Source organism: Melospiza melodia, chromosome 11 (assembly GCF_035770615.1).
Source record: "Melospiza melodia melodia isolate bMelMel2 chromosome 11, bMelMel2.pri, whole genome shotgun sequence".
Lineage (NCBI taxonomy): Eukaryota > Metazoa > Chordata > Aves > Passeriformes > Passerellidae > Melospiza > Melospiza melodia.
The window spans coordinates 29155545-29174771 of NC_086204.1; the positions used below are offsets into that span (position 1 = coordinate 29155545).

The window sequence follows — 19227 nt, forward strand, 5'->3', positions numbered from 1 at the left end:
ATATTACCGCAGCCAATTTATTATTAACACAGTGGGACAGCTTTACATCTTGCATCACACTTTTCACAGCCCTTATGGTAAACATGCCATATCTGACAATTACAAGATGAAAACAAAGACCTCACTAACTGTCTCCTGGCCCTGCAGCTTTATCTGCTTGCTCAGTTAACCCTCTCCCCACTTCAGCTGAGCAGATAAAGGAGCAGATCGAAACATATTATACATATATTAACATTTATTGCGTGTTCATACAGAGAACACAACCCCAGCAGCAACCCATGAAATTCCCAAAGGTTAATAAGCAATCTGTGGCACTCACTCCTAAACTATGGGAGAGGATTGGGGCTGGGGTGGGAACCTGTCAGGACAAGGCAGAGGAACAAGGGGAATCCCTTCTGAGGGGAAGAGATGTCACCCATGGCTGTGTCTATTATGGAAGGATCCCACAGCAGCTCTGATTTCCCGGCTGACGCTTCTCTTCCCACACAACCACTGCAGCTTGGAGCAGCAGCTCTCTCTCTCTGCTGGCTGCTTGGCTTCTGGGATTAGAATCTCATGGACCTCGGAACTAAAATCCTATTTTCACCTGATTTTCTCCTGGAATTTTTTTACAGATAACGAAGCACAGCCTGGATTTCTGAAATCACCAAGTCAAACCCTCTGCTACTTGCACACCTGGAGACACATTTTAGAATGGAATCTTGTGTGATAAGTCGCCCAAGGCTATTTTTTTATTATAACATCCATGACATCTTCTTATTTTCACAGCTTCATTATAAGCTTCAGGGTTGGAAAAACAAAAAGCAGACAAGTCGCAGGATGACCTTAGGCAGGAGATTTTACTTGATTCAAACATCCATTTTCCATCCGCTTCCTGTCTTGTTTTTCAAAGTATTTCAGGGAACAAAACTGATGAGCACAAAGAGCATTCAGAGAGAGAGGGAGCAAAGGGAGACAGAACAAATATCAGGCAAGGGAATGGAGCTGACAGAGTGCTCCTGTCTCTTTGAACCCGCAAGGAAAATGCATGGCAGGAAGGATTCCAAAACCACATCTTCCTTGCGTGAAGGGAAGAATTAACGTTAAGCACAAAGTATTCCTTGTGGTTTATTCTCATTACGTGACATGTCAGGTTATGCTGATTTGGGTTAAAAACAGGATTTCTTTACAAAGCTCTCTGGGCACTGGGCTTAGTGTGGGTTAAAAAGAGCCTAAACCCCACAAATTGTGCTTTCATAAATCCACTTAGGAATCTCATTCTTGGGAATTCCCCTAAAAATATGGATAGTGGATATATTAATGACAGGTTGAAAGTTTCACCTGAAAAACAAAAAAAAAAAAGGCCCAAACTTTTGTAAAAAAAAAAAATTACACAGAAGTTTCTATGGCATGGCTTTCTCCCTCAGTTAGTGTAGTTTTCATTAGAAGGTGAAGAGAATGCTTAAAATTGGTCAAATAGCATGAAGATTTTGTTGACATGTTTTCTGTATGTGTGTACATACTTTTCCTGAAAGGAACATCCAGTGAAATCCTGGTTGTCCAAAAGACTTTGGCCAAACTGCTTTGAAAGATACTGAATTTACTGCACTGAAACACAACTGACTCTTTTAAGGGCTTTAGTAGTATGAGGAATTCACTCTTTGGACACTCAGTAGCTGTAAAACACACACACACACCAATTTATTTTCAGAAGAAAAAAAATATTTATTTCACTATGGATGGTTGCAAGAGAGGAAAGGAAAAAAATCAAAATAAGCAGTATAATTATTTGGTTTTCTAACCTTAGGGCACCCCAACATCCACCCTTCTTTTTTTGTGATATGTCATCTACAGTTCTATTTTTTACACATCCATATTTCTAGTGTTGATCAGAACTTGACCAAATTTTGCAACTTGACTAAAATTTAGAAATAATTGTTTTAATTATCACAATTTCACAGGCTACACCAGCCTAAGATTTGGGTCTTAACAGGAGGGGGGAAAAAAAGGCAGTTTGTGTAGTTGGGGATATTTAAGTTAACTTCCAAACTGCCACATGGACAGACCCCCAGGTGTACACATTTTACCCATGCTAAAACTCTCATAAATTTCAATGGAATAAATATCTGCGTATTTATTATGAACAACTCTCTCTGCAGCTCTCTGTAACACTCTAATGAAACAGACACAACATCAGTGCAAATTGCAACAGTCTGCACGTTTCACAGATGATGTAACTCAGCAACAAAGCCTCTGCTCCCAGAAACAGAGCAGCCCCAAAGTTCCACCTTTGAGGTAAACGCGAGGAACTTTCACATTCTGTCATCTTTGTTCACCGTGCACTTATATTAATATTCCGTTCTGACGAGGGGTGACCAGCAAATCCTCAGCAATTCCAGTGGATCCAGCTGTAAAATCCAGCTGCACCTCTGGGTCTGTGGCACTCCCTGCCAGAGTCAGGGATGTTAGGGGTAGGTCTGCATTTTCCTGAAGGTTGCATTGGTGATGCTGAGCCGGGTCAGCCTGGCCCCGTAATAATCGATGATGTAGCTGGAGCCATCAGAGGGGCCAACGATCTGCAACAGAAAAAAGAACCAAGACTTTTCAATATGAAGTGAAATATATACTTTGTGCTAATGTCTCAATTACTGCTAATTTTCCCATCATAAAATTAGTCATGCTTAATTAGTCAAACAGAAACTAGATTTATTTTGAAGTTATGCTGCAGTTTAACTGTTTTAGCCAGCGCTGTCTCAGAAGGAACATTTCCCCTGGGCTTCTAATCAACCAAATTACACAGGCAGGCACTGGGACTCAGCTAATCCGAGCAGGATTTGAGGCACAAAACCAGCCTAACAAATGAGTGGGCTCCAAACCACTTTTCCTGAACAAAGGAGGGTCGGCAGCAGAGAATTAGGCTGATGACAAGTGTCTTTGAAATACTGAACAGGTAAGGAATGAAGAGGAGGAGGAAAGATCATGGAGTTTTTGTTCTGGAAGTGCTAAATTGATGTGGAGCCACCAGGGAGATCAACAAGGAGAGATGAAAGATACTCTCAGCTGGATCTGTTAAGTGCTCTGAGGCAGGATCATTGCAGAGCAGAGAAAGGAGTTTGAGAATGCACACAAAAGACAGATCCAAAGTGCACACTTTTAAAATATTTTCCTACAAACCCACAGAAACAACTCCCATGCCCACCATGGATTTTGAGCTCATCGCAGCCCATTTGCAATTCATGCTAAATGGCTGCGCTGCTGAATAAAACAATTTGGCAATTTCATGATGTCACAAGATGTCACCCCAGCTGGGGATTTAACCCTCGTGAATCCCTCAGTCACAGCTCTCTGCTGGTGAGGGACTTGAGTTTGCAGGAGAGGTGGGAAATGGAAGTGGCAATGTTGTCTCCTTTCATCAGCATAAAGCACAGGCAAACACAGAACCTGAGGGCTCTGGGAGCAGCAGGACATCCCATGCTGAGTCCAACACTCTGCCTCACACAAAGAGCTTCTGACCACCTGAATTTATGGTGCTGTGGCTTCCAAGCTATTCACTGTCACTATTTATAGATGGCTAATCTAAGTTTTAATTCCAACAGCAAATATATTGATATTTTGTGTCTATATTCTACAACACCAATCTCCAAACAGACCCAAAATAAATGCCTTGATTTTTCAATATCCAGTGCTTCTTAATGCTAACAAAGTGTTAGTAATCAAATCAAAGCTTTAAAAAACACAGATTTCTATCTTGTTTTGAAAGCCATGACTTACCTGCATTGAAATAAGTATGAAATCAATTAAGCTCCCAATTCCACAAAACCCTACAGTGCAGAACTTTAACAAACCTAAAAAAGAAAAGTAAAATTTAATGTAGCTTTAAGCAATCCCTGGGATTTCATCACTGGTGGCAATCAAATCCAAACTCTCCCCTCATCTCACAAAATGTGTGTATTTATATATATATATATATATCTGCATCTATCTAGAAGCAGACCTAAAATTAAACTTCTTTAACTGTTAGGGGGAAAAACCAAACCACATACTCATATTTCTACATCCTGAACACACTTTAAAGATTTTGAATATTAACATTTTGTTTTAATATCTAAATATTCTTAAACAAGGAAAAGCAAAAGTTGATAATCAGGTTACTGAAATATTCTTTTCACTGAGGCACAGTCAGAAAAATCCCAATTTGAGCTGAAAATTTTACTTCTGAATAGAAAGAGACTTTCTACCACCTCATGAGTTGCAGCACATACTGATTTGATTTTCAGAACATGCAACTTTGGAAAACAATCCTTTGTATAATTTTTACATTTTTGCTGAAATATGAATTTCTTTTGAATATATATTAAAAATATATAAACACTTCCTTTTAACTTGTATTAAAAAATGTTCGGTTTTATACAAATAAATGAAAGATTAATAGAAAATATGTGGGAACAGCAACTGACAGATGAATGTTTTATTGGAAATTGTCCTGCAAGGCAGACTTCATTTGGAAAATGCCTTCAGAAAAAAGAAGCTGGCTTAAATTTATGGGTTTTTTTAATATTGATAGTTTCTTGTACAATGAATGTAATCCAGAGAGAACTGTATACATGAGAATAGATATGTATAGATGTATATGTGATCCAGAGAGAACTATCTATTTATGAGTATTATTTCAGAGGAAGATCTTGGCTAATCCCCTCTCTCCAAAGCTCCAACTTGTGCCTAAAGCACCTCCTCTCCCCCAGGGCTGTGTATGGGGCTGCACAGAGAAGCTGTGGCTGGATCCCTGGAATTGTCCAGGTGGGATGGGGCTCTGCACAAGCCAACCCAGTGAAGGTGTCCCTGTCCCTGGAACCTTTACTTCAGCAATGGATGGAGGAACTGTTTCTGAACCTGGCATTTATTTCTGGAGTGCAGGGTAAAGTTGGCTTTTTCTCTTCCTCCTCACTTCCCTCCCTACAAGCAGATCACACTGAGAAAATAAACTGCTCTAAAGTACAGAGGGAAAAAATAGTGTTGTTCTACAGTAATAACTCCTGGTTTGGTTCACAGTGTGTGGGAGAGGAAGAGGTTGCCTTCCTGATTTCTTTATACTCAATAGCTTGTTTGTATTTGTGTGCTCTTTAAACAAAAGAGAAGGGGAAAAAATAAACCAAAGAGCATTTACAGTCTTCGTTACACTTGCAAAAAAGATTTCAGTGCCATTAACCTTTCTTAACCATTTTTTGCCAAGGCACAGATGACCTAAGAAATCCCTAATCAGCCACTGTAAAGGAATCCAGTGGGATGATTTTTATTCTTTTCTACTCTTACCTATTTGCTTTTCAAAAGATTGAAAATCTGGCTTTGGAAGAGTTTAATTTTAAATATTAACTCTGGCTACTGGCTACAGTATAATCCAGTAGGGTTAAAGCATTAGCCATAAAGAAGTTCTACAAAAGAATTAAGGATTTATGAATCTATATTACCACAATATATTAGAAATAATTACTGCAAATATTACTCCAAATCCAGTGGTACAAATAAATAATGCACCTGATTGACTGCTTTCAAAAATGTATCTTTTTGTAACACAGATGGACAAAGTAAATGCTAATTATAGAATCCCAGGGATAAAAGACATGGATGTTAATCAAGATCATAGAAAAGGACAGATAATGTCATTTAAAAGAGTTGGCATTTAATGGGCAGAAACTCAAAATTTCTGGCTGAAGTGACAGCAACACATACAGCTTTTTCCACATCACTGCTCCATCCTATCTATACTTAAATTCACTCCCTTTGTCCAGCTCAGAAACAAGGCTGTGAGGGCAGTCCTGTCATAATAAGGTATTTCCATTACTTAAAAGCCAGTGGCACCATCATCCTGGGAATGAGGTCCTGAAAACCAGAGAGAGGTTTTATTAGAAGTCCCAGCTTCTGCAGAATTGTTATTAATCCCATGAGTTTTCTTGAAGGTGTGCATTTGTCAGAATAAATTCCATCTCCCAAAACACCAGGTTTACTGTAAAATCTGTCCACTCTTTTCTTGGTGAAGTCAAGTCTCATTTAAGGCTGGCACGTGAGGCAAAGCCACTTCTGCTCCAGTGCTTCACAAAAAATGCTGTGATAAAACATCAATGCAAAACAAAACTTTGAGTAGCAATAACCACATTTGCTTATTAGGATTTTATCTGCTGGACACTGCATCTCCATTTGTCAGCACTCCAGCAGAAGAGCAGGCTGAGGATAATGCAGCACTTTGTCTCACTTGACCATGAATAAGGATTCTAGTTTTAAATATTAAAACTGTGACTGTCAGCCTTCATTACTCAAAATAAGAGTATACACATACAAGTGTAAGAATAAAAGAATAAGATTTACCTCAAAGAAAAAATTAAGGAATAAACTTACCTAATGCAGGATATCCTAGATAAAATCTATCTGCTCCCAACCATCCAAGAAATAAGGACAGAGCCACTGCCACTTTGTAGGAGTATCCATTTCTGCCAAAAGAAACAAGCAATGTAGATAATGACTGTAAAATATATCCACTCATACTTTTGACTGTTAAAGTAGTGACTCATTTTCCTGCTGCTCTGGTTTTAAATAAAAACAACAGACTTGTTATTTATCTTCAATTAACGGCCACGGAATTGATAATGTTAAGCTTTCAAACTGGGAAGGCATCCTCCATAAAGGAACCTCAGCTGCTGCAACTCAACTGTACTCTTACAGAATACAGATTATTCTGAAACTAAATGATGATTTCTTGTCAAGACATAATTCAGTTGCTGATCCATCCCCAGCTCCACAGAGCAGCTCCTAACAGTGCAGCCCTACTGAGACAAGGCCAGGAAGGCAGGAGGTGTGTGAATACTGTCTGCAGGCATTAGTCTCACACGCAGCCAAATGGAGAGGAACAGGACAGGCAGGTGAGATGTCAGCAGAGACAGTAATTGCCACGAGATCTGAAGGAGAAATGAACCATGGCCACCGGCTGAAGGAGCTGCAGGAAGGATTCAACAAAAAAGAGTAAGTCTTGGATTCACTCATTACACTGTAAATGGCACAAAGTCACAATGAAAAGAACTGTTGACAGCACAGAGATGCATGGGGGTAGAGAGGAGCTCTCAAGTTAAGCTTCCCATGGTTAGTCATACAAAATAAACAGATAGAACAGACTTTTCCAGACTTATCCTAATTGGAACCATTCTTGCCAACAGCTGGGGCGATGCAGCCACCAAACCACCTGTAAGTGCAGTCCCTGCTGGAGAACCTTGCACTAATAAGGGAGCTAAAAACATATTGCTCTCAATGCTGGAACTGCTGCCTCGGCCAACAGCGAGCTCCTGAACAGCAAACCCAAATGTAATTAGAACTGAAAAATATTCAGTAATTCACTGTTTTGATACGTGCACCACTACGTGCCAGCAATTATTTAATAGGCCCAAATTAAACTCTTGGTTGACAGTTGAATAAAACAGTCTCAAAAAGACAGTAGCTGACAAAAGTCCAAGCACTTTTATTAAGCATTTTCTCCAAGCACTTTTATTAAGCATTTTCAATGCCAAGTAGAGACCTACCTTTTTTGCTTATTATCTAAATTTGCTGACTTTAAAACCTAATGGCAACATTAAGTGATTAAACTGTGACTTTTACCTCAGTATTTGTTACTTGGTGTTTATTAGCAGCACGGAACACACAGGGCATTCCTGGAACCCAATGTAACGTAAATTATCATCTTTAGAACTGTCTTGTTTCCACTGTAAAGAACACTAATGGGTTTATTTAAAACTTGAGGTAAACTGTTGGAAATTGTTTATCAACTACAAAGTGTCAACAGCCCTCCAAGGACACTAAAGCATAAAAAGAGCTGTTACATAAAAAATGGGAACACGTTTTAATTTTGCTCCTGATCACAGCTAGCAATAAACTGAGCCCCTGCCTGTGCACTGAGATGCTTCTGAAAGCACAACAGTTTCTGCAGCCTCATCAACATCAAACTGACGGGCAGAAGAAATCCAGTATGAAGGGGAAGCACGAGAGCACTGTAACAAACAAGGCTGCGTCCACTCTGTTTCCTTTGCCTTACTCCTTCAGACAAAAACGTGCACAAAGAGTAAACCAGTGAGTAGGAAAATGACACATCCTGAGCATCTGAAGGAATTTCAACAATTGGGTAAAAAGATGCAATTTCTTGTCAGTTCCTCTTTTTATTTTCTCTTGCTCCTCAGCCTCATCCAGCCTTTATCTTTTCTGCATGCATTTCTTCCATTTGCCAAGTTAAAACAGCAGTTGACAAGAGCAGGTGCTGCTGTAGGTTGCTCTTCCAGGGTCTCTTGGCTCTGCTCAAAGACCTGTCCACACTGAACCACATGAATTTCACAGAGAATTTTATCATTCCACGGCCTCTTTCCCTGGAATGGCAACACTTGAACAACGGACATTTCAACTCTGCAGCATCAGGGCCTGCACAATATTAAATAAAATATACGATAATGCCAATCTGGGGGATTCTAGAATTTGGCCAAAAAATAAGATCTACCTCCAAAACATCAGATTAAAGCCAAACCTAAGCAATCTTGACTCCCAGTACTTCTTTGCTGGAACAACCTTACAAGCTTTCCCTTGAATTATTACTACGGTACCTGAACTTGAACACGTTCACTCGCACAAACATGGAACATCTCCTGGTCTTGCTCTAAAATAACCAGAGCCCAGAACTTAGCCAAAACTAAACTACACTTTTGGCTAAGGACAACATGCTGATTTGTCCTTCACAAAAGCTGGGGATGGAGATTCACCTGCTGTCCCCATGCTGGGACAATCCTGCCATGGGAAGATGCCTTCTCACACTAATTTTCTGGCTAAATGAGGTGCAGTTATTTCTACAGTTACAGTTTTTACCAAAACTCAGTACAATGCTGAAAAACCTCCAAAAGGTTGAATGCTGAAAATGCTGAAAAATGCTGAAAAACCTCCAAAACCTCCAAAACCTCCCTGCAGAAAAGGCAGGGCAATTGTTGTAATAGTGAGCTGGAGATTCCTGCTTAAAACAATATTTCTAACACTTAGGTAACATTTAAAGTGCCTCATAAAAGGTCTGTCAGTGACTGGCCCACTTTTTAAATAAGTGTACAGATGAAGGATGGTGATATTAATCTTGCTGCCATTTTTTACTGGTTTTAGGACATTATGAAGGACATCCTTGTGTAACTCTATCTATGTTCACAGTTGTATTTTACTGGAATTTTCAGTCCAAAAAGGGTTCCTTTCTCTTTCTCTCATACCAACAGCTGAGGGACTGGAAAAGTCACAACGAGTTGTTTCAGCAGTGTAACCATTGATTATTCATTATAAATAATAGTCATGATAAGTAACAAATACTGTAAGAAGGAAGACATTTCTCTGCCTACAGACCTGGATTTTAATAAATAAATGTAAAGAAAAGCTACCCTTAAGAAGTGTTACTAGAAAATATACTAAACCAAAAATATATGTATACAAAAAACCTCCAAACATAGAAATTACCATCTAATCTAAAGAGGAAGCAATTTCACTAAACTAGTATAGCTCATCTTCTCCTCAGCCCCCATCACAGATGGGACTGAAACACAATTGTTTCTGGACAAAAATGTGACTGACGTCTACTTTGCTGGCATTTAAATCTGATTAGATGTAATAATATGTTTTCTTCAGTTTGCTGAGCTTTGACTGCTGAGAAGACTAAATACAGAGAAAATATTTATGAAACTAAGAGGCAGAGCTGTACTTCTGAGTTAGGCAAATTACTGAGCAGCAAGTAGCACATCAGAGTTATCTGCCCAGCAGAGTGATAGGGAGGTATCCAGTATTAATTCCCAAAGATTCCAGCAGGACAAAAGAGAAAGGTTCCAGTGTGAATCCCAGAAAAAGAGGAAACAAATGGCAGGGACAGGTGCTGGCTGATCATTAGCACTGGCCAGTTGGAACATTTATTGGTAGCCAGAGCTCTCCATCACTCACTATGTGCTTTACAAAAAGGAGGCCCATCATTCATGCACCAGAAACAGGCACTGTGGATTGGATTAAACACAAAAGTTGTTTCAAAATAGAAACAGTTTCTGTTATAGATTTGGGGGGGGATGTGCAGAGATCCTGAAGCTCCCCTACAATTCATGCATCACAGAACTTCAGCAGCAGCTCCAGGCACACTTTAAACTGGCATGTAGCACTGAGCAGCACAGCCCTGTCCAGCCCTCCTTTGTCCTCTCTGTTTTATCCTTGAGTCACCCTCATCCCTGCGCTGGCAGCAGCACTTGAAGCCACTGTTCTGTGACTCAAACTGGGGAACTGATCCAAGGCAGCTCCAAGCCAGGGCAGCTCCCTGATGTCCTGGGGTCTGTCAGGGAAGGGGATGGAGGGGGTCCCCAGCAGCTCCTTCCAGCAACTGGGCTGATTTTAAACACATGTGAAATGTGGCCCCAACATTTGGAGCAAAATTTTGCCAAGCTGAAGTACAAAGTAAAGTAAAGGTAAAAGAATAAGGTAAAGCAAAGACACCAACATAACAAAACAACAGCAAAAAAGGGACAGACTGACAGATTTCCATATGAGCATGCACATTTAGAGCAACCTGGAGGTGTCCTGGCCATGGCAGGGGGACAGAATGAGATAGGCTTTAAGATCCCTCCCAAACCAACCCTTGCCATGACCCCGTGTTGCATCCTTGTAGTGTTTATTAGAGGATTAACTACTGGGCAAAATGTGCATGGTTCTGTCTTGCTTCTATTTTCCTCCTGCCAACAGAGCATACAATTTTGGACAAACTTGAGTTTTTCAGATCCAAAGAGTACTCACACATTGCGACACTCGATGGGCTTGTAAAATCCAACTTCGCGTCCTGTAAAGACTTTCTCTATGCCAAGGTGATCTCTGCAAGTAATGTTTGGTGCTGGCAGACATTGAACTGAGGACAGAAAATGATTTGATATTAAGCAGTAACTGACACTCAGAGCAGTTTTCTGACTACACACAAGTGAAACAAACTAAGTTCTACTGTGCAAGTCTTGATACAAAGCACAGTTCACACACAATTACTTGTTTAAAATATTTTTTAAGCCAGTCCTACCACTAACGTGTAGTTTTTCTTTGCTACATTTTAAGCAATATATACAAACCTAATTGCTGCCCCAATGCTGTTGTAATTTCCACTCTGGCTTCAATATGAGTCAATGAGAAATCTGAAGCTGACTCACAGAGAAGATTTTCATCATGAGAACAGTCAAATATTGGAACCAGTAGCCCAGAGAAGTCATGCCATCACCATCCTTGGAGGTTTGCAAGGTCTGACTGCACAAAGCCCTGAGCAACCTGGTTGGAATTCAGTGCCAACACTGCTTGGAGCAGGAGGTTGGACTATGCAACTTCCTCAAGGGTCTTTCTACCCAAATTATTCCATTTTTCTTGACTCTTAGGGGAACCAAAGTGGAAATCACAGCAGAAAGTCACACCTGCTAAAGTTTGCAATGTACCACCAGAATATCAGTCACTCCCCAGTGCTGTAGTCTGCTGTTTTAAAGGAACAAATATCTGTCCTTTACCCACTTTCTATCAGCTTTCAGTACCTGTGAGTCCTGTTGGTTAATTCCAACAAAACTGCAAGCCAGGTTTAACATTCCTTCCAGATTTTCCAGTAATGCACACAGGCAAGAGATGGATTTTATTAATGCCTATCCATATTGCATAGGGCCAAAAAATAAAGTAAGATTTGAGTTATGTGTGGACTTAACTGCTATAAAATCTTACATGGATTTTACACCCCATCCCTGGAAGTGTCCAGGGCCAGGTTAAACAGGGCTTGGAGCAGCCTGGGATAGTGCAAGTTGTCCCTGCCCATGGCAGGGGATGAAATGAGAAGATCTTTAAAGTCCATTCCAATCCAAATCATTCCATGATGCTACTGATCAATGTGCCTAATCCAAGGCAATTACAAAAATAAATATTATTTTTGGTGAAGTAAATTAGGCAAGGAAGTTTTTTCCATTGTTAGAATAAACCCAGCACAGTTAAGATACATTGATACAGGAAAGGCCACTGTTCTCTTCTCAGTGTCACTCCAAAGACTCCAAACCTTCTACTCAATGACACCACTTTGCTGCTTTGAATTAAACCCCTGTTTGTCTGAGTGAGGGATCACAGAAAGTGATCAGAAATTGTAGGGTTTCAAGTATGAACTAGAAATTAACTTTTGATTACTTAGGTAATACTGAAAATAAGCAATTCAGATACTGTGAGGACAATCTAAAAACTGGTGTGTGAGTGCAAAAATGCTGCACAAAGAAACAGTGTTAATTCAGCCACTTGTTCTACTCTGAAGCTTATCTCCTGTTGAAAAGTGCAGTGTATTAAATACAATCACATGGTAATTAGTTTAACAACTGATAATCTTCAGTTATGATCAATCTCAAACTGTGCAGTATTTTTTCTGGTCTCTGACTGCCCATTTATAGTCAGGGACACAATGTAAAAGTGATGGAAAGAACTGAAAAAACTTTATTTAAAGGATCCATTGTGCAAAGTAATTCCATCCAGTGTCTGAAATTATTTGGAAAACCTTCACTGTCCCAGAAGAAAGTCATTCAGCACTTATAGGAAGCAAATATGAACACAGATGAATTTTGAGGGCTCCCCATCCTTGGAAGTGTCCCAGGCCAGGCTGGACAGGGCTTGGAGCACCCTGGGACAGTGGGAGGTGTCCCTGCCATGGCAGGGGTGGCACTGGGTGAGGTTTAAGGTCCCTTCCAACCCAAACCATTCTGTAATTCCATGAGTTTAAATCAGGGGTGCACATAAAGAGAACTTGCTGTGCCATCAAACACAGACCATTTATTTCAATGCCTGGGAACATCAAAGTTAAGCACAGGTAGGAAAATAAGTAATCAAGTTATGAATTTTTCTGTTGTGCTCTGAAGTATGTCAGAACTGAACATAAATAAATAAATGTGCTCTCAAAATAGAGCCTCATGCACCAAAACCTGGTGATGATGGAAGGCAGAATGTTGCCTTAAGAAAAAAACCCTTAAAAATTAGAAGATTTTGAAGGCTGTTCTGTCACATGTCAATTCTTTTAATAATTCTATGCAAAATCAGTATGACAGGAATGGTTTGTTTTAATCACAGTGGTGCAGGACAGAGCCTAAAGGGTGTAACATACATTGAAGAGATTTACCAGAAACTTCACTTACAAAAGTACCAATCACAGACAGAGTATTTATTCCTGTTTAGTAAAGCACCCAATCCACACAAGTGTTTTGGGCTTTCAGACTAATGATATTACTAATCCCATCTTTTAGAAAGCTCATCAAGTAGATACACAAATGAGTAAATTGAACACTTCCTTGAAAAAAAACGTAGTTAATCAATATATAAGTTAGAAATCCTTACCATATGCTGTGTGATTTGTGCAATTCATTGGTTCTTGTGTGCTATTGTCTATTTTAGGCTCATCACACATATATGTTCAGGTAATTGAGGAAAACAGTTTTCATATCAAAACACTACAACAGGTTTAACAGTAATTTATTCCACCCTCTTTAAACCCCCAGGATTTAAGATGCACCTTGATGTTGGTGCCTACCCATCCCCCAAAAGAGGAGCAGCACATTACCATGCAGCAAATCTGCTAATCCAATTTAATACACCAATATATCGCATAAGCCCCACGTTTAATTAGTGCTGCAGTCAGCACTACCTAAAGGAACTACAATATTTATCAGTCACAGCCTCTGTATTTGGAGGCAGCAAGGTAGCACACGCCTCATCTGGTCCTGTTCCCTTATTTAAATACCACAGTGCCTTGAAATTGAGGCATTTGGTTGAGGAAATTTAATATACGGGAACACGCAAAATTCAACGAACGCGTAAAAATGAGCATCTGAAACGCCAGGAATTTGGTGCAGGAACAAACTGAGAAGGAACTGACTTCCAGAGGTCTCAACTCCCACAGCCAAGTAAAGCAGGAGGTGAAGCAAGCTTTTCCAAGATTTGCTTTCCTGACACTTTTGATCATCAAAAAATGTCAGCTGCCATCAACCAACATGTTCTGGGGAGGGCAAGAGGTGCCTTGGAGAGCCAGGAGCCTCGCACCTCCTGCTCCTCGGAGCTGTGCAGGGCACAGAAACACATTATTTCCTGAAAAAAAATGGTGAAAAAAAAAGGCAAAGTCTCCACGTCTCGCTCCTGCAAATAATAAGTAAGGTGGCAGAGCGGGCTCTCTCATCCCATGGCAACCTCTTTGAAGGGCACCTCAAGCACGCACTGGGGCACATACAGTACCACCAGAAATCACAAAATTAATTAGGTTGGAAAAGCCCTCTGAGACCATCGAGTCCAACCTGTGACTGCTGCCCTCCTTGTCACCCAGATAAGAGCACTGAGTGCCACAGTCAGTCGTTCTTTGGACACCTCCACACCCCTGGGCAGCCCTTCCCAATGCCTAATCACCTTTTTGCGAATAAATTCCCCCTGATGTCCAACCTGAACAATACCTGGCGCAGCTTGAGGCCGTGTCCTCAATTCCCGCACCCTGAGGAGCCCTGTCCCGCTCCTGCCAGCCGAGACCCCCTCGGGGCTCCCACCCTGAGCTCTCCCCGACCCCCCGGCCCTGTCCGGCCCCTCACGGTCCCCACCGCCCCTTCCCCTCCGCACAAGCGCTGCCCCACTCACACCGGGCCCCCCGCCACAACAACCACCCCCGATCCGACCCCGGCCCCGCTCAGGATATTGCCCCAGCCGCAGCTCCTCGCACTTAGGCGGCGGCTCCGAGCCCGCTGCTCCCTCCAGGGCTGCGAAGCAGAGGAGAAGCAGGACCAGCGCCTCAGCCGCGCCGCTCCGGGCGGCCATGACGGGACCGCCGCCGCCGTCAGCTGACCCGGGGAGGAGCGGAGCGGCCCTGCCGCGGGGAGAGCCCGCGATGGCTGCGGGGAGAAACAGAGGGAATCCCGAGATGTTCGTGGCTTGCGGAGGGTACGGGTTACGCTTTTTGGGGACCTTAAGGGTTTTTTTGAGTGGTGGAGGGTGACCTCATTAAATATGGCGGGCGAGGCCGCACTGAGGGCAGAGCGCGCCCTCACTCAAGATGGCGCTGGCAGGGCCCGGCGCTGGGACGGGCGGGGTCGCGCCCCGAATAAAGATGGCCGCGCCCACCCGCCTCCGGCACAGCCCCGCGCTTGCCCGCACTAAAAATGTCGGGTGGGAGGGCCCCGGGACTGAGGGGAGCCGTGGGGAGCCCTGAGGCGGCTCCTGCAGCGGGGCTGGGGCCGCTCCGGGTGCTGGCGCCGCGGGCAGGACTCGCCCTGAACCGAGCGGCGGGGCCGGGTGAGGTGAACCCTCCCCGCTCTTCCAAACACCCACGCTATAGCATTGGCCCACCCGGCAAAATCGCACCTCTGGGTGTCCCTGCTGGTGGCTGGAGTTTGCTGAGAACTTGAATAATGTGTTGAAAAAGCCCAGCAGATGTTAAAGGTCTGACCTGCCAAACCTGGTTAACCCAGACTGATGCATCCCCTGTCATCCAGGTGGGCCTGGTGTGCTGACACTGTGTCCAGCACACCCACTGCAGTCAGATTAAAGAAATAAATTGAAAATCTTAACCTGTTTTCACATAAAACTGCATTGTTAAAAATGCTCTGTATTTCAATTTTTAAATAAATACTGAATTCCTGGAGCAGGCAAGCTTTTCATCAGCATTTGCTCTTCACAACGTATTTTGTGGTGATTACAAACCTTCCCCTATTCTCACTAACGTGACGGTTATTAATTGTTTTTCTACTGTAGTTATTTCAGGTTTCTCTGGTGTTTGAAGGCATCAGTTTTCCACTTATGAACTGCTAAGGGATCCTGGAGTGTTTACAGGAGATTGAGAGGTCCTTTGGATTAAACACACCCAGGAAAGGCAACACCACTGTCCCAAGTTTACATCTGCTCAAGAAGTGTTTCCTGAAAAACAAGTAGGGGACTAAAAGCTGGAAAACCGAACCTAAAAAGCTGGAAAAGCAACTCTGAAATAGTACTGAGGAGAACATCCTTTCTGGAAGTCTTTTGTATTTTCTGGGCATTATTTTGGTGTGTGGTGACTTGTCTGGAGCCTGTCAGTACCAAAGAAGGTTACCAGATAAGTCCAGGAATCCATGGAAGCGCGGATTTAAAAGGTGTGGATGGCTGACAAAGAGCTCAGCCAGCGATGTGAAATATTGCCATCTAACAGCTTTTGGGGAGATTTCGCATAAACTGAATTGGCAGCCCGGAGTTCAGCGGGCAAAGCATGCAAATGAAAATTGATACTCCTCTCAGCGACGGGCAGCAAAAGGGCAGGGCCGGAGCGCGCTCCGGGATGAACTCAGCGCTCAGAGATGGAGACAGAGGTGCACTGATGGGAAAAGTGCCCGGCTCTTCTGTCTGCGGCGCGTCCCTCGCGTGGATAAATACACCGCTCGCTGTTCATCACTGTCAGGGAAATTGTCACTTCTCACGAGCGCCACATTAATTAAAAGTGAGAGTTGGGGCCGGGCAGCTGAGCGCTCAGGATCCTTCGGAAGGGGGATGGAGTGGTGTGTTCTTAGCAAAACGCTGCTCAGTGAGACCAAACGCGTGCCAGAACAGGGGAAATCAACCTGAAATTGATTTCCAAACCTCCTGTTACCCCGTTCAACCAACGGGGCCGTGTAAGGTCACCAGAAGGGCTCATGAAACTGTGTAGCACAATAAAAATTCTATTTATCAACTGACCATTTTATGTGTGTATATATAATTTTAGTAAGTCAGCAGACTAATGTACAGGTTTCAGAAAGCACACAGAGTTCACACAGTTAATTTCAACTAAAATGGTGCCTGCTCACTATTTTGTGACTAGCAGGAGGAGAATTTTGTTTCTATTGCCATCCTGGACAGTGTTCTGTGTCTTGGAAGCCACAGTGACGTTGTGTGTGTGCTTTGGGGTGCTGTGGGGGAATCCCTTTACTCCATCCGAGTTTTCCTATTTTTTTTGCCATTCCTTTTTGTGAAGTGGTGGGGGCTGCACTGCTGAGGCTGTGAAGGGCATATTATTATAAAAATATTATTTTACCCATATTAGATTCACCTGAATCTACACCCCTGTGTCCAAAGGGAGCAGAGCCCTCACACCAAGCCGGCTCTGTAGGGAGTTCAAAACACAGAATCACAGAGTATCATTGAGGCTGGACACCGATGCGCTGCAAATAAGTGAAAAATAAGCTTTTCTTTAATATTTACACACGCGGTTCGCCTTCACTGGGGAGGCTGGAGGCAGATCCAAGCCACGGCGGGTCAGGCTCACCTGGAAACAGACTCGAAAGTGAATTTCGGCTGTGAGCCGCAAGCGCTGCACTTCCCGCGGCGGCCGGAGCCCGTGTCCGGCGGAGCGCGGGGCCGGGAGGGGCCGGGCCCGGCCGTCCCTCGGGAGGCGGCTCTCCTGCCGCGCCGCCCCGGCTTCCTGCGCCGCAGGTGAGCCGGGAGCGCCCCTCGCTTCCCCTTCCGCCCAGGTGAGCGCCGCCGGCCATCCCCGCTCCCCGAGCTCCCCGCAGCCCGCCCGCAGGTACCGCGGCCGCCCCGGGCATGGCTGGGGTGGGATGGGGTGGGAGGGGGGCATGGGCGGTCGGCGTGGACTAGGGGTGAATTCCCCTTTGGATCACCGGGTGATATGTGTGCGTGAAAATATAAAAGGGATAAAACCTGTGTTTATGTGTGACAAGTATTGCGACCTGCCGAGAGGATGGAGCTGGGCTCTGCCCGCTGGTGCCAAGCAATAGTACAAGAGGCGGTGGGTAGGAACTGATGCTCAGGAAGTTGTGCTGGATGTGAGGATGAACTTTTTTCCTGTGAGGATGGCAGAGAATTGATTGTCCAGAGTGGGTGTGGAGTTTCCCTCACTGGGGGCATTCCAGAACCATCTGCACTCAATCCTGTGCCTTGTGCTCAGGGATGGCCCTGCTTCAGCAGGGAGGTTGGACCAGATTACCCAGCTGTGTTTCCTTCCAACCTGACCCATGCTGGAATTCTCAAAGGGTTTCCAACCATCTCCTGCGAACAGCAGCTTGGCCAGTCTAGCCATGGCCAGGACACCAGCCCGCACTCATCCAGAGCTCCCATGTGAAATCCCTTCTGGCACCGGGGACCTCAACAAGTCCCTGAGAGCCTGGTATAGACAGGGCAGGGCTTTGTGACTCCTCATGGCAGCCAAGGGCTCTCCATGGCACTGGAGCCATCCTGGTGCTGTGTTGTTGTGCAAACAGTTCCCATTGCTCAGGAAGGCTGGCACAGGGGGAGGAGAGCAGGGCAGTAACACACACCTGTTGCAACACTTCCCATCCAGGGCCTGTCAGCCCAGGGATTCTTAGCAGAGCAGGTTTTTACTTTGTTTACGGGTGGTTAATGGGAACACAGTTCTTCCGCATTCCTTTGTGATTTGTGACCCTTGGAAGTTCAGCGTGGTTCCACGTCTAACAGCTCTGTTCCCTGTGATTTGTTAGTTGTGCACACTGTCATCAAAGTACCTAGGATTTATTGAGAATGACAACATTTAGGTGCTGGGAATGAGTTTTCCATGAGAACAGGCTTCTGAGACCATGTTTCTGCCTGGTGGAAAGCAGCTTTGGCATGAGCTCTAACTTCTGTCAGACAGCAGAGAACCCACACCGGCGCTTCCCTGGAGGCTGAAGTCCACAGGAATTCAGGTTCTGCTTGCTAAAGCTCCCACGCCTGCAGAGTGAGTGAGGCTCCTCTTGATCTGCACTGAGACTGGTAATCACAGGTGCAGAATGCTGTGTTTTCTTCACTTTCCTCCTCCTGTAGTCACTAATCATGTGTAAAACTCAGCCTGCCCACACAGTATTTTCTTTATTTTCAACAATATTTAGCTGTGACCCACTACACCTTGGAGATGTGTGGTGTATCAGTGTTCAGGTACTCACAGAACTATTCAGTTTTTTTCCTTCTGTCAAGTGCCTGGAGCACTCAGTGTGTGCTCAACAGCATTTTTGTAAATCCTGCAGCGTTGCACAGAGTACAGGTGGTTTCAGAGGAAAGGTGTGTATGTGCTGTGCTTGGTCTGACTGAATTTTTCTGTACAGTATAAGTAAAACTGAGCAAAACACATGTTAGAATAGTGGTTTTTCACAGTATGGAGTCACTTGATGGCGTGCAAACTATAAAATTTTGGGTATCTGAAGTTCAGCTGATGGCATGTTAGGACAATTTAGGATTAAGATCACA

At 43.6% G+C, this 19227-nt stretch overlaps 2 protein-coding genes and 1 long non-coding RNA gene across 5 annotated transcripts in view; 2 read left to right on the forward strand and 1 right to left on the reverse strand.

Moving 5' to 3' along the window:
- Nucleotides 1–1679: 1679 nt before the first annotated feature.
- Nucleotides 1680–14994, reverse strand: TM2D1 (TM2 domain containing 1). Its single transcript, XM_063166235.1, has 6 exons — nucleotides 14719–14994; nucleotides 13384–13453; nucleotides 10798–10906; nucleotides 6370–6461; nucleotides 3751–3824; nucleotides 1680–2555 (listed from the first exon to the last, which is right to left on the reverse strand). Exons 1-6 carry the CDS (start codon nucleotides 14839–14841, stop codon nucleotides 2445–2447), a joined length of 579 nt encoding a protein of 192 aa, XP_063022305.1. The 5' UTR covers nucleotides 14842–14994; the 3' UTR covers nucleotides 1680–2444.
- On the forward strand, nucleotides 14864–16725 carry LOC134423313 (uncharacterized). The gene is made up of 2 exons (XR_010029056.1): nucleotides 14864–14964; nucleotides 15775–16725. It is a non-coding gene; the product is annotated as an uncharacterized LOC134423313 (long non-coding RNA).
- A 713-nt stretch (nucleotides 16726–17438) lies between these two features.
- The window catches only part of PATJ (PATJ crumbs cell polarity complex component), a 143796-nt gene continuing 142007 nt past the window's right edge, over nucleotides 17439–19227 (forward strand). For 2 of the 3 annotated variants that reach the window (XM_063166236.1, XM_063166238.1), the window contains exon 1: nucleotides 17439–17498. The gene's annotated coding sequence lies outside the window, so the exon portion shown is untranslated. Of the gene's footprint in view, nucleotides 17552–19227 lie in introns of all 3 variants that reach the window. The other variant, XM_063166237.1, reaches the window with a different exon arrangement.

Coding starts and splice junctions, on each gene's coding strand:
- TM2D1 (XM_063166235.1), bottom strand. CDS start 14,841: ATGGCCGCCCGGAGCGGCGCGGCTGAGGCGCTGGTCCTGCTTCTCCTC. Junction 10,907..13,383: donor CACAAATCACACAGCATATG/GTAAGGATTTCT, acceptor TTCTGTCCTCAG/TTCAATGTCTGCCAGCACCA. Junction 2,556..3,750: donor TCATACTTATTTCAATGCAG/GTAAGTCATGGC, acceptor TTTCTGTTGCAG/ATCGTTGGCCCCTCTGATGG.